This window comes from Neofelis nebulosa, chromosome 2 (assembly GCF_028018385.1).
Source record: "Neofelis nebulosa isolate mNeoNeb1 chromosome 2, mNeoNeb1.pri, whole genome shotgun sequence".
NCBI classification, from domain to species: domain Eukaryota; kingdom Metazoa; phylum Chordata; class Mammalia; order Carnivora; family Felidae; genus Neofelis; species Neofelis nebulosa.
The window spans coordinates 156986881-157000443 of NC_080783.1; the positions used below are offsets into that span (position 1 = coordinate 156986881).

Here is a 13563-nt window from a genome sequence, read left to right on the forward strand (position 1 = left end):
TTATTTATTTTTGAGAGAGAGGAGTGGGGGGAGACAGAGAATCCCAAGCAGGCTCCACACTGAGAGCATGAAGCCTGATGCAGGGCTTGAACTCACAAACCGTGAGATCATGACCTAAACTGAAACCAAGAGTCGACACTTAGTCAACTGAGCCACCCAGGAGCCCCACTTTTAAGTTTCAAGTGTGTATTTTTCTGTACCTAAAAAACTTAAGATAGATGAAAAATAAAAATTTCAGATTTCAAATAGAAAGATCATGAAAGATATTTCATTTCAGTAAGTTAATACTTACGCTGAAACCCATTTTTTTTAAATTGATGCATAGTTGACATACAGTGTTATATTAATTTCAGGTGTACAACACAATGATTCAACAAGTCTGTACATTACTCAGTGCTCACCAAGGTAAGTGTAGTCACCACCTGTCACCATACAATGTTATTACAATATTATTGACTATATTCCCTATGTTGTACTTTTCATCCCCATGACTTATTTATTTTATAACTGGAAGTTTCTACCTCTAAATCCCCTTCACCTATTTCGCCCACCCTCCCAATTCCTTCCCCTCTGGCAACCCCCAGTTTGTTCCCTGTATTTATTTACTTAAGATTTTCTTTTTTAAGTAATCTACACCCAACGAGGGGCTGGAACTCACAATCCCAAGATCAAGAGGTGTATGCTCTACCAACTCAGCCAGCCAGGTATCACTCTGTATTTATGATTCTATTTGGTTTTTTGTTTGTTCATTTGCTTTGTTTTTGGTTTCCACACATACGTGAAACCATATGGCATCTGTCCTTCTCTGGCTGACTTATTTCACTTAGCATGATACCCTCTAGGTCCATCCATGCTGTTGAAAATAGTAAAATCTCATCCTTTTTTTTTTTTCCGAAACTCATTTTAGGTAAGTTGTGTACTACTAAGTATTAAGTCTCAGCCTGTTATGCCATGATGGGAGAAAAAAAGTAATTCCAAAGAACTAAAAAACAGAAATACTTACTTTCTATCCAACAAAAACAAAATGTTAAGAAGTACTAAGAAGGCATGTTTCATAGATTTGCTTGACTTTATACCTGGACAAATTGTTAGCAATCATCTCTAGCAATCTTAGAGATGAAGAAAAGGAGGACAGAGCATGATTTGCCTACAGTCAGACTGCTCATTAATGACAAACTTAATTCCCAGTCCAAATTTTTCCAAGAAACACATACATTTGGGAGTTCAAGAAAACTAGTCAAAAATTGATCAGTTTTGAATGACAGTAAAATAAGTATTTCCTAAACATTTACATAAATGCTACATTAACAGTACAAAAACATAATAATTTAAATTTTTTTATTTTTCTGTAACATTTTTTTTTTTTTTTACCGTTTTATTATTTATTTTTGAGAGAGAGACAGAGTGTAAGCCAGGGAGGGGCAGAGAGAGAGGGAGACTCAGAATCCGAAGCAGGCTCCAGGCTCTGGGCTGCAGCACAGAGCCCGACGCAGGGCTCAAACTCACGAACCGTGAGATCATGACCTGAGCCAAAGTCAGATGCTTAACCGACTGAGCCACTCAGGCGTCCCAATAATTTAACTTTAAATCATCAGTCTAGTGAAACACCCAAACTTACAAACATCAAAAACTTTCAAATTCACTTGATTATGTTTACTTTTATTTGCTCCTTGAAACTCAGCTTAGATTCAAAACTATTAAATGGTTGAGACTTGGGGCGCCTGAGTGGCTCAGTCAGTTGAGTGTCTGACTCTTGATTTCAGCTCAGGTCATGACCTCATGGTTCATGGGATCGAGCCCCATGCTGGGCTCTGTGCTGACAGTGCAGAGCCTGCTTGGGATTCTCTCTCTGCCTCTCTCCTGCTTGCATTCTGTCTCTCTCTCTCTCTCTCTCTCTCTCTCTCTCTCTCACCCTCTCTCAAAATAAATAAATAAACTTAAAAAAAAAAAAAAAAAGACTTTTCTTGGCACTGTGCCAGGCATAGAATTCTGCAGTACACTGTAACTTGTGTTCTGGCAAACTGCTGGCATTGGGATACAACCTTAAACTTTCGTGTTATTTCTCACAACTAGGGTTCTATCATTCATGTTAACCTGGAACAGAACTTACCTCTAAATTGTCTACATGTGCAATAAAGACTGATATTTGCTTTATCAATTTCAAAAGGGTCTAGAGATGAAGAACAACTGTCTGCAGCAACTTGACTGTAACATGGTAACACCATACACACACGTCTCCATTATAGACGGAATTGAATTGATAAGGTGAATGGACTTATGGAATCTACTCCATGATAAAGCACCAAATCTATATAATAATGTTCCACTGGCATTTAAACACTGAATTTAGGTGACTTTTATAACTTTACCTTTTTTTAACATTCTTTTTTTCTACAAAAGCAAAAGCAAAACAGAACAAAACTTACCTTTTTGATTTAGAAAAAAATGATTCAATGGCTGAACATACCTTAAAGAAGCAACATAAATCATAGAGAGAATTTCTAGGACCCAAAAAGCCCCAGGCTAGGACAGGGCTGATTTGCTCGCAAATGGCATAAAAATGGGCAAAAAATCCATCTGGGATCTGTTGGGAAGTAAATGAGAATCAAATTATTTTTACCTTCTTGAATTAGCTATCTGTAGTAGAGAAACTTAAATTCCTACCTATTACATGACCAGCTCTTTTTGAGGGCAGACCAAGTCTACTAAGGAAGTAAATAAGCTTACAAGTAATTTTTAGAGTCACAAAATGTTTTATGTAATTTACATATCCTAGCCAATGGTTTCAAATGTGCTGAGGAACATTATTTCCTGAAGGCATTTTCACCTCATAAAAATACTTCATAAAAAAGCAATCATATGAGTGTTATAACCAAGCAATAACAAGAATGCCACGGTGTTCCTCAGCAGTGAAATTTTTAGGATGAATGAGATGACCAGGGTTTCAGTTATTAAACAGTTCTACTCAACCACTTAATTAGATTATCTGAAAAAGACCAAAATGATTTTTAAATGAGTAAGCACATAAATATGCTTATTAGAATCCTAACTTTTGGTTGAGGAACCAGATGTTACCGAGGCATTTAATTGTGTAATGACCTCTTCTTGTGTGATAGTAACACATACAGTTGTAATTTAAGAACCTCTTCAAGTTTATTAACAACCTTCTGAAATCCTGGGGAATTTGTCACATAGCATCAAGTGGGGATAACTGTGCTTCAAGATTCTGTTTGCTGGAGGGGTTATTTTCTATTTTACAGGCTCCAAAATGTCTTCTGAACATCAATTTAAAGAATGTAGATATTGTAACAGCAATTACCATTTAACGAGTACCCATTATATTCCAGATAATGTGCTAGGTTCTGTTTAATCTAATAGAAAGTTTCTGAAAAAGGAGGTTGTGTTAACATCATTTTAATCACGTAGAAAGTGATACTTTGGAGGAGTTAAGTAACCTGTCCTAAATCACACAGAGCTAACCAGTGAAGGCCAAAAAGTTATGAGGGATGCACTCAAGTTATCATTCAGTCTGAGAGGTTCTGCATATATTAAAATTCTAAATCCCATAGACTATACTAGGAGTTCAGACAGGTAGGACATTAGCATGGGGTGAAATACAAGTAATAATGTGAGCTGAACTCAACAATAGGTAAGATGTATTAAACACAGAGGATAGAGCATGGCATTCCAGTAACAGAACAGTTCCACAGGAGGTGAGATATATAGGTATCTGCGGATATGGGCAGGAGACTAGACTAAGGCACAAGATTTATGCTAAGAAGAAATAAAGTTAGATACGTTATTGTTGTCATGATTATTATGGTAACCAGCATTTATTAAATTCGTTTTTGTATTTGCTCTTTATTTTATGTTTAAATGAAGCTGGTTGATATTGTCTCATTTCACCCTTACAGCAACCCTATGGGCTAGACACCAACTCCATCCTGCAAAAGGGAGAACTGGAGCTCAGCAGATAGTCAGGAACTGCCCGAGGTCATAATATCTGGTGAGAGAATTAAGCCCAAGTCTATAAGTCAGCTCCCTAGCCCCAAACCAGTGTTTCTCAAACATCTGAGTTTATAATCATCATTTGGAAAGCTTGTTCAAAACACAGGGTCTCTGGAATCATTTTAAACAAAAATTATTCAAATACGTGGTCCCCAGAACTACTTAAACAATTCTATCTGAGCCATTTCTAACGCTAAACTCTTTCCCACATAGTGGAAATCCCATGGCTGCCTCAAGAGGGAGAAGGACTTCAAAACAGGAGAGGCCGACCCAGTACCAGCAAGCCATTCACCTAGCCTGAGGGGCCGTCCTTATGAGCTGCTGCCCCACTTGAGGACTGACAGGAGCCTCAAATCACTCAACAAAGAGGTCTAAGGCACAATGAAATTTACCTTCATCTGTTGCCTTTTCTGTTTCAGCACTGACCAACAACTTGAAGCCACAGCCTAGATAAATGCAGATGAGAAAAAGCAAGACTTAAATTTACAACTATATAAACTTTGCATTAGGAGTGATTTTTATTAGAAATTAATAGGTTATAAGTCTAAAATGTTCAAAGCATTAACCACTGATAACAACTAGTCCAGGTTCCTTCTACTGTTTCTAAATAATAATGAAAAGATATTTTGTTTTTATAAATTTTAAAATCAAATGCAAAGACACTGAAGGAAAAAGGTTAAACCCTGGTACCAGAAACTTGGTAACCATAGTTCAACTTTCAGAGTTCTTCAATTCTGTTCCGATGGGAAAAGAGTGAAAATGAAAATATGTGTACACAGATACACATATACAACAATTGTTTCATGTGTAATAATGAAGACAAAGTAATTTTTTTTTCTTCAAGAATAGTACTGCTGGAGGGGCACCTGGGTGGCTCAGTCGGTTGAGCGTCCGACTTCGGCTCAGGTCATGGTCTCATAGCTTGTGAGTTCGAGCCCCGCATCAGGCTCTGTGCTGACAGCTCGGAGCCTGGAGCCTGCTTCAGATTCAGTGCCTTCCTCTCTCTCCGCCCCAACCCACTAGCATTCTGTCTCTCTCTCTCTCAAAAAGAAATAAACATTAAAAAAAAAATTAAAAAAAAAAAAAAAAGAATAGTACTGCTGGAAATAGCTGTGGGTGGAGCTAAAAGTTTTATTCTAATAAGAACTAAGAAAACAACCTTAATGATAGGGACTAAAACACCCAAGTGGATCTTAAAGAAATCTGGCATGGCCCAACTTTGATCAAGGTCACCTTACCAAATCAGTTACAGAAATGGGAGAACATGTACCTTTTATAGTTAAAACACATTTTAAGGGAAAAGTGGATTTATTAAAAATGCTTTAAAATATAGTGGCAGGAATTTCCAAAATAACTGTAAAACAGGCAGCTGGGACATTTCTTAAAAGGCATTCAAATTGCATCATTGCATTGAATATCTATTCCACCTGCTTCCAGGTACACACTTAAAACACAACAAAGAAACAATGTCAGATAGAGATTTGAATACAAAAAAACAAGAGAAACTGAAAACATTTAAAGTACAGAATACAGTTTAAACTTGTTTTATTTTTGCATATGCCTATTTCTTTTCCTCCCCTAATTTTTAAAAAATTTTTACAAATTTTTCATTTTTAAGTTATTTCTACACCCAATGTGGGGATTGAACTCACAACCCCAATATCAAGAGTCACATGCTCTACCGGCCGAGCCAGCCAGGCGCCCCTTTCTCCCCTAATTTTTTATATTATTTGAGAACATGAATCTCCAGATTTTCCTCTAAGAAATACATACTGTCTGTTTACAACCGCTATATTTCAGTTCGGTCATAGAGACAGTTCAGTTATAATTTTTGGTAAGGCCTGAACGAGTCTGAAGCCTGAGTTTATTTCGAGATCTGAAGAAATACTGGGTCCTCCAGGTCAAGACAGGGACTGACAGAAGAGCCAAAGAGGAATTTCATCTGAAGATACAGTGTATCATACACGTCTGATCCCAATATCAAAGAATGAGCTCAGTTTCCACACTAGTCATTCTATAGGTAGATATATAAATAAATCTTATTAATCTTCCCGGTTCTGACCATTTTTCATCAAATTGAAATGGTTGAGAAAAAGGAAAACCACCACTTACAGTTTCTTTGAAGGAGGAGTTTAGCCAGCGATTATTTACTACATTCTGTATGGATGTGGGTGGGTTTTCTAAATCTTCAAAGGAATCCATTAATATAAAATCCAGAACAACATCATAAAAATTTAGATTTTTCACCTGCATTAAATTATGAGTTAAAACACGAATTATTGTTACATAGAACTGAAAAAAAGTCTGAGCCAGGGCTTCATGTTTTGTAACAGCAGGGTGGTTTTAGTTGAATCAGATTATATCTCTGACAAAAAAGAGGAAGAGGAGAGACAAATATGAAAACAACTCACCACCAGAAATTATAATTCACATAAAACAGCTGTTCCTTCCTAGATCCCATCAGGTGAAATTAACCTCTCCTTCACTGTATTCTAGGAGTCCTTTGTTCATGCTTTTATTATGGCATTCACAATCTCAGCTCGCTTTTTTATTTAGTTACTGGGATGTCTGCCCATCTTCCCCAGCACATCATGAGCCTCTTGCTCCTTCATTTGCTCATGCATGTTGTGTTGTCCCACACACCTGTACCAGGTGCTCAGACTTCTACAGCAACTGAATTACATGCTTAGAATTTAGTGGAGAAAACAGACAGCAACTAATAATTCCACAAATACACAATTATAAACTGTGATAAACCCAGTAAAGGAAAAAGTACAAGGTACTATGAGCGCTTATGATGGAGATGCTAATCTAGACTAGATGTCAGAGAGGACTTTCTTTAGGGAGCAAGGCATCCCAGGTACAGGAAATACCGTCAAAGCATTTAAGGTAAAAAGGAACACAGTGGTGTGGAGTCAAAACAAATCACCGGAAGGGTGCTGCAATCTCTATAGCAAAGAGCACAGGGGCAAGTGGCTGGAGACAAGAAGGAAGTGCTAGGTCCATGTGAATGATCTGAATTTTATTTAGTCTTTTGGAGAGGCAGTGGTGGAGAGGAGATGGATGCTCAGATCTGCATTTTTAAAAGATTGGCAGCAATGTGGAGAGGAGAGGAGAAAAGGTGATGGGGGGCGGGAGGGGTAGTAAGCGGATCCAGGAATGCAAAGACTCTTAAGTAGTCCAGGGAAAAGAGTAGTTGCTCAGGCTACAATGGCGCTGGCAGGATTAGAGAGAAGTTGAAGAAAGCAAAAATATTTAGGGGTTAAAACTGACCAAACTTACACATAAATATGACAGAGCACACAAGGACCAGGGAGGTGTGAGGGAGGAGTCCCAGGTTCTGGCCCGCACAACTGCATGGATACCAATTCCTTCACCGAGTGAGGGAACACCACAAAAAGAAAGATTATGTCTCTCTGTCCGTGTACCGACGGGTTTCTCTGCCTAGAAAGCCTTTCAGCCCCTTGCGAACTCATTCTTTAAACTTCTGTTACAACAAAATGTTCCAGGCTCATCATGTACTTGACCTATCCCAGTGCTGATATCAGACATTTTTCTAAGGAGTTCTCCTTCCTTTCAGTGAATAGTACTTAGAAGCCAAGCTCCATGTGCTAAGAGTAATTTCTTTTGAGGTGTTGCTGCTCCCAAATCCTCTCAGTAAACAGAACTAGAAACTATATGTATGCTTATATATACACGCAAACCTTTGTATTTATTTCCCCATCCGTCTGTCTGTCTGGCTGGCTGTCTATCTATCTGGTAAACTAAAATCCACATGGACAGCTCCAACTCCAATCCGAGCTTTTTATACTTTCCTTTTGTGACAGTGAGAAACCTGGCTCCCATTATTCTCAATATATTTAATTATTTGTTTGATCCTGAGTAGCCAATCCCCTGGCCTCTCTAAGCAGTCTGTTGTCCCATTCAAAATCATCCTTGCACAGGCCACCATAACCATTCTGCTAGGGCCTTCTCATTGATGAAGGAAGGAAGGAAGGAAAGAAAAAGAAAGGAAAGAAGGAAGGAAGAAGGAACGAACGAATGATTAGCTTAAAAAAACAATCATTTTCAACTATTGCCCCAAAGTATAAAGACTGTGGTTGCTATTGTTTATGACTGTCATAACCGCTATCACATAATTGGTTTTACTGTCATTTAACAAGGACAAGGAAACAGTGGCCTCAGATAATGTAAATATTATATGTATATAACTAAGGGGAATGAATATTATAAAAAAATTGAAACTTACTCCTCTAGCAGCAAGTTCCATTTCAGTACTATCCCAGTGATCAGTCTGCTCTAAAAAATAGATCATCTCATCAAAAACATCTTCAAACTTCTTTGGATTCTGCAGAAGAAAACACATTTTAATCCTAAACTTAATTTTATAACAAGGCTCAAGCCTACAAAGTAAATGAGTTACTCTTCAAGTATGTTTGTTAGATCTTTATTCTATTAAGTAACTGAATTAAAATATATTTTCAAGGTATGACATATTCACTTGGTTTAATATATTTTTGTTCCAACATTTGGCAGGAGCCAAGACTAAGAACATTAGTAACATGTCATAAGCAAACTGCTTACTCATCAAATATGTATGCCAACTTAGGTCAGTTCTTGAAATGAAAACTTGGTTACAGCAGATACTATGTGATTGATGCTTTTGATGCGGTTCTACTCCTCTTGGGGAAAGTCTAGTTGAAATCACTGGGTTTAATCTGTCATGGGAACGCCAAGGAAGCAACATAAGATTTACGTTGGGAATTGCAAGTAGTTAATATCACCTTATATTTATTTTGCACTTACCTTTTTATTTATTTATTTTTAATTTTTTTTTTATTTTTGAGAGAGAGAGAGAGAGAGAGAGAGCATGAGCAGGGGAGGGGCAGAGAGAGACGGAGACACAGAATCCGAAGCAGGCTCCAGGCTCTGAGCTGTCAGCACAGAGCCCAACGCAGGACTCGAACTCATGAACAGTGAGATCATAACCTGAGCCAAAATCAAGAGTAGGACGCTTAAGCAACTGAGCCACCCAGGCGCCCCTCCACTTACCTTTAAAAAAAATTTTTTTTTAATGTTTATTTATTTTGGGGAGGGAGAGAGAGCGCGTGTGAGTGGAGGAAGGGTGGAGAAAGAGGGAGACACAGAATCCGAAGCAGGCCCCAGGCTCAGAGCTGTCAGCACAGAGCCCAATGTGGAGCTCAAACTCATGAATTGTGAGATCATGACCTGAGCTGAAGGTGGACACTCAACTGACTGAGCCACCCAGGTGCCCCTCCACTTATCTTTTAATTAATCATCATAAGAACACTCTGAATGGTGTACCATAAAGATAATTCTATTATACAAATGAACTAATTGAGGTTCAAAAGAAGTGGGTTACTCTTGCATTATTGGTGGGAATGCAAACTGGTGCAGCCACTCTGGAAAACAGTGTGGAGGTTCCTCAAAAAATTAAAAATAGAATTAACCTATGACCCAGCAATAGCACTACTACTAATTTATCCAAAAGATACAGGAGTGCTGATTCATAGGGGTACATGTACCCCAATGTTTATAGCAGCACTATCAACAATAGCCATATTATGGAAAGAACCCAAATGTCCATCAACTGATGAATGGATAAAGAAGATGTGGTATATAGATACAATGGAATACTACTTGGCAACAGAAAAGAATGAAATCTTGCCATTTGCAACAGTGTGGATGGAACTGGAGGGTATTATGCTAAGTGAAATATGTCAGTCAGAGAAAGACAGATATCATATGTTTTCACTCATATGTGGAAGCTGAGAAACTCAATAGAAGACCATGGGGGAAGGAAAAGAAAGAAAAAGTTACCATAAGAGACTTTTATTTTTATTTAAAAAAAATTTTTTTTTTTAACATTTTATTTATTTTTGAGACAGAGAGAGACACAGCATGAACGGGGGAGGGGCAGAGAGAGAGGGAGACACAGAATCGGAAGCAGGCTCCAGGCTCTGAGCCATCAGCCCAGAGCCTGACGCGGGGCTCGAACTCACAGAACGCGAGATCATGACCTGAGCTGAAGTCGGACGCTCAACCGACTGAGCCACCCAGGCGCCCCATAAGAGACTTTTAAATACAGAGAACAAACTGAGAGTGGAAGGGGATGGGGAGGCAGGAGGGGCAGGGAAAATGGGTGGTGGGCATTGAGGAGGATACTTGTTGGGATGAGCACTGGGTGTTGTATGTAAGTGATGAAACATGGGAATGTACTCCCGATGCCAAGAGCACACTGTATATGTTGCATGTTAGCTAACTTGACAATAAAGTATTAAAAAAAAAAAAAAAGAATTGGGTCAGAAAACCAAGTGTTCCAAGTGGCTCAAGAAAGGCCTGTTTTATTTGACTTTTTCTCAACATGTGGACACAGCTTCCATAAAGGGAAGTGGTTCCTTACAGTCTTCATGAAGTTCTTGCGATTGCTCTGCCTCATTTAGTCCCATGAGTAGGAGTAAGAGACAACTCCATTTGTATTCCCAGATTTCTGAGACCTATTCTATTTCCTAGAACTTTACCGACCAGGATTTGAGGGAAGAGACGAAGTATTAGAAATAATAATAGTGGTAGTTGTAGTATATCTAATGATGACTCTCAACATGACATTCATAGACTTTCAGCAAACTGGGAATAATTTATGAGCGACAACTTGATCAAAATAGTGTAGACTTCATACACAGAAACTAAATCAACCCAAGAAGAACTCATGCTCTTTGGTAATTTATTTTTATTACTTTATTTTTAGTATGTGAACCTTTGCAACAATCTGCAAAAACTTTTTCTTCGATTAAAAATTCAATGTACTGTAATCTTCAGTTCAAATGAAACAAGAACAATAAAAAAACTTGCCAACAAAACAAATTTACCTTTCGTGCTTTCACAATTAATGCTGACAAAATTTTCCTTCCACTCTCAGCAAGGAATATCCTGTTGGCTGTTTCCGAAAGTATTACCTGAAAAAACATTCAACCCCAAAGAAAAAAAGAACCAATAATTAATCTGAACGGACATTTGATTCTATAGCACATCTATGCATAAACAACCCTGATATAGTCAATGCATTGGATGCGGCACTATCTCTGCAGGTAGACCACAGAGAACGTTGTAATTTACTAAAATAAAAAGAGCTCTTGAAGCCTATAATCAAAAAAGATTAAAAGGAAATAAATATGAATTTAAATTCTGTTCGATATTAGAAAACCCAAAATAAATGTTATATAGCCCCCAAAACACAGAAAAATAAAGATACTTTTTTTTCTTAAATGATTTTATTTCATTTTAGGAAATCAATGATTTTACAACTGATTCAAATAAAAAAACAATCTAGAAAACACACTAATTGATAATAAGAAAGGATTTCTATTTTATGTAGCCATTTGTACACATCTCCAGTATCAAAATACCCTGTTTGACAAAGTGTGGTGGACCTGGGGAACCATGGCAGAGGACAAAGATAAATGAAGACAAATGAAAGGAAATAGCAGCCAGGAAAAACAAACTTAGGAGATTTTATATTTGCCATTAAAAATAAGGATAACGAAGAGCAAAGAGCTGTTCTGTTTATATACAGCTGGACTCTATAGCATGAGGGTGAGGATGAGTGGCTAGGTGAGGTCACTTAATGTTTAAAAAAAAAAATACCTGAAAAGCCTGTCGAATACAGTGAAGTTTGGCAAGAAAATCACTGTCTCCTAGGCACTCCAACATTTCAGTTCTATGTAATAAACAGGAAAGACAACTGTTAAGCTGCATTCAAGATCAAGCCCACTACAAATTTGGACTCAAGGCTTAACCTCCAGACTTTAATATAAAACATATGTCTTTTCAATACTGACAAGCCATGCAAAAATTTTTTTGAGCCTAAAAAACATTTCCTCCTATTCTTATAAACATCTTTCATAAATATTACACAAACATAGCAACGGCAACTTAATGTTTTTCATAAACAAAAGCAAAATTGAAATGGTACCTAAGCACTCTCGAGTAAATTTTCCCTTCTTCAACTAAATGCATGGCTTCTTCATAAAAAGGGCAGTGGCAAAGAGACTCTAGACTGTAGGTGTGCCGTGCTTCTCGGTGTTCTGCAAGCTAAGAAAACAGCAGGTTACAACCGATTACCCTGATACAAGGAAAAAAACTTTATAAAAGATAGGAAATAGGATCTTGCTAACATCAAAATGTACTCAACTTGATTAAACCATAAAAATCATTCAATAAGATTTTACAGCTAAGTTTTACAACTGGGGGCGCCTGGGTGGCTCAGTTGGTTAAGCATCCGACTTTGGCTCAGGTCATGATCTCACAGTTGGTGGGTTCGAGCCCTGTGTCAAGCTCTGTGCTGACAGCTCAGAGCCTGGAGCCTGCGTCAGATTCTGTGTCTCCCTCTCTCTCTCTGCCCCTCCCCCACTCACACTCTGTCTCTTTCTCTCTCTCTCTCTCTCTCAAAAATAATCATTTAAAAAATTTTAAAAATGTTTATTTATAACTGAATTTTACAGATTTTACAACTGAATTTCAAAATTCAGTTGTAAAAACGAGTACAATTTTATAACAAGCTTTGAATTGAAGAACTTAAATCCACAGGATACAAAGAAAAGCAGTATCTTACAGTTCACCAATACAAATAGCTGAAGATGAAGCATTAAAAAAGAGGGGAGGATTTTATCATCCAAAGAATGCTCAAAAGTATTATAACTCACAATTGTGACTAAAGTAAAACTTTCTACAAAAATACTGAAATCTCAATTTGGCTAATTCTAAGGAATGTTTTCTTATATCTAGCTCTGACTAACCTTTGTACAACTGAAAAATAGTCATGCAACTCTGGCTCGCATAACAGCTCTACAAATGAAACTACAGGTTTCTAACAATTCATTAAATTTTTTTTTTTTTTCAACATTTTTTATTTATTTTTGGGACAGAGAGAGACAGAGCATGAACGGGGGAGGGGCAGAGAGAGAGGGAGACACAGAATCGGAAACAGGCTCCAGGCTCCGAGCCATCAGCCCAGAGCCTGACGCGGGGCTCGAACTCACGGACCGCGAGATCGTGACCTGGCTGAAGTCGGACGCTTAACCGACTGCGCCACCCAGGCGCCCCTCTAACAATTCATTAAAAAATAACAACTGCAAACACTATAGAATAGCCTGCTAAGCAAGAAGCCTTTGGAGTGATTTTCATTTTTCAATACTAAGTGATCCATTTAAATGGCATACTATAGGGGTTTTGGTGGTGATGTTTGCTTTAAAAAAAAAATGTTTTTTTCTTAATTTTTAAGTAATCTCTATACCCATTGTGGGGCTCAAAAAAAATTTTAACATTTATTTATTTTTGAGACAGAGAGAGAGAGAGCATGAACAGGGGAGGGTCAGAGAAAGAGGGAGACACAGAATCCGAAACAGGTTGCAGGCTCTGAGCTGTCAGCACAGAGCCCGACACGGGGCTCGAACCCACGACGGACCCCGAGATCATGACCTGAGCCGAAGTCGGACACTTAACCGACTGAGCCACCCAGGCGCCCCCCATTGTGGG

General features: G+C 38.1%; 1 protein-coding gene and 1 long non-coding RNA gene across 4 annotated transcripts in view; one reads left to right on the forward strand and one right to left on the reverse strand.

The window, feature by feature from the left end:
- Window positions 1–13563, reverse strand: part of MIGA1 (mitoguardin 1) — a 94615-nt gene that overhangs the window by 4114 nt on the left and 76938 nt on the right. For all 3 annotated transcript variants that reach the window (XM_058716911.1, XM_058716909.1, XM_058716912.1), the window contains exons 9-15: window positions 12002–12120; window positions 11674–11746; window positions 10899–10985; window positions 8258–8356; window positions 6121–6255; window positions 4401–4454; window positions 2468–2584 (exon numbers count right to left, since the gene is read on the reverse strand). In XM_058716911.1, the coding sequence (XP_058572894.1) occupies window positions 2468–2584; window positions 4401–4454; window positions 6121–6255; window positions 8258–8356; window positions 10899–10985; window positions 11674–11746; window positions 12002–12120 (684 nt within the window). The remainder of the gene's footprint in view (window positions 1–2467; window positions 2585–4400; window positions 4455–6120; window positions 6256–8257; window positions 8357–10898; window positions 10986–11673; window positions 11747–12001; window positions 12121–13563) is intronic.
- On the forward strand, window positions 233–4578 carry LOC131504522 (uncharacterized). The gene is made up of 3 exons (XR_009258039.1): window positions 233–405; window positions 627–704; window positions 4222–4578. It is a non-coding gene; the product is annotated as an uncharacterized LOC131504522 (long non-coding RNA).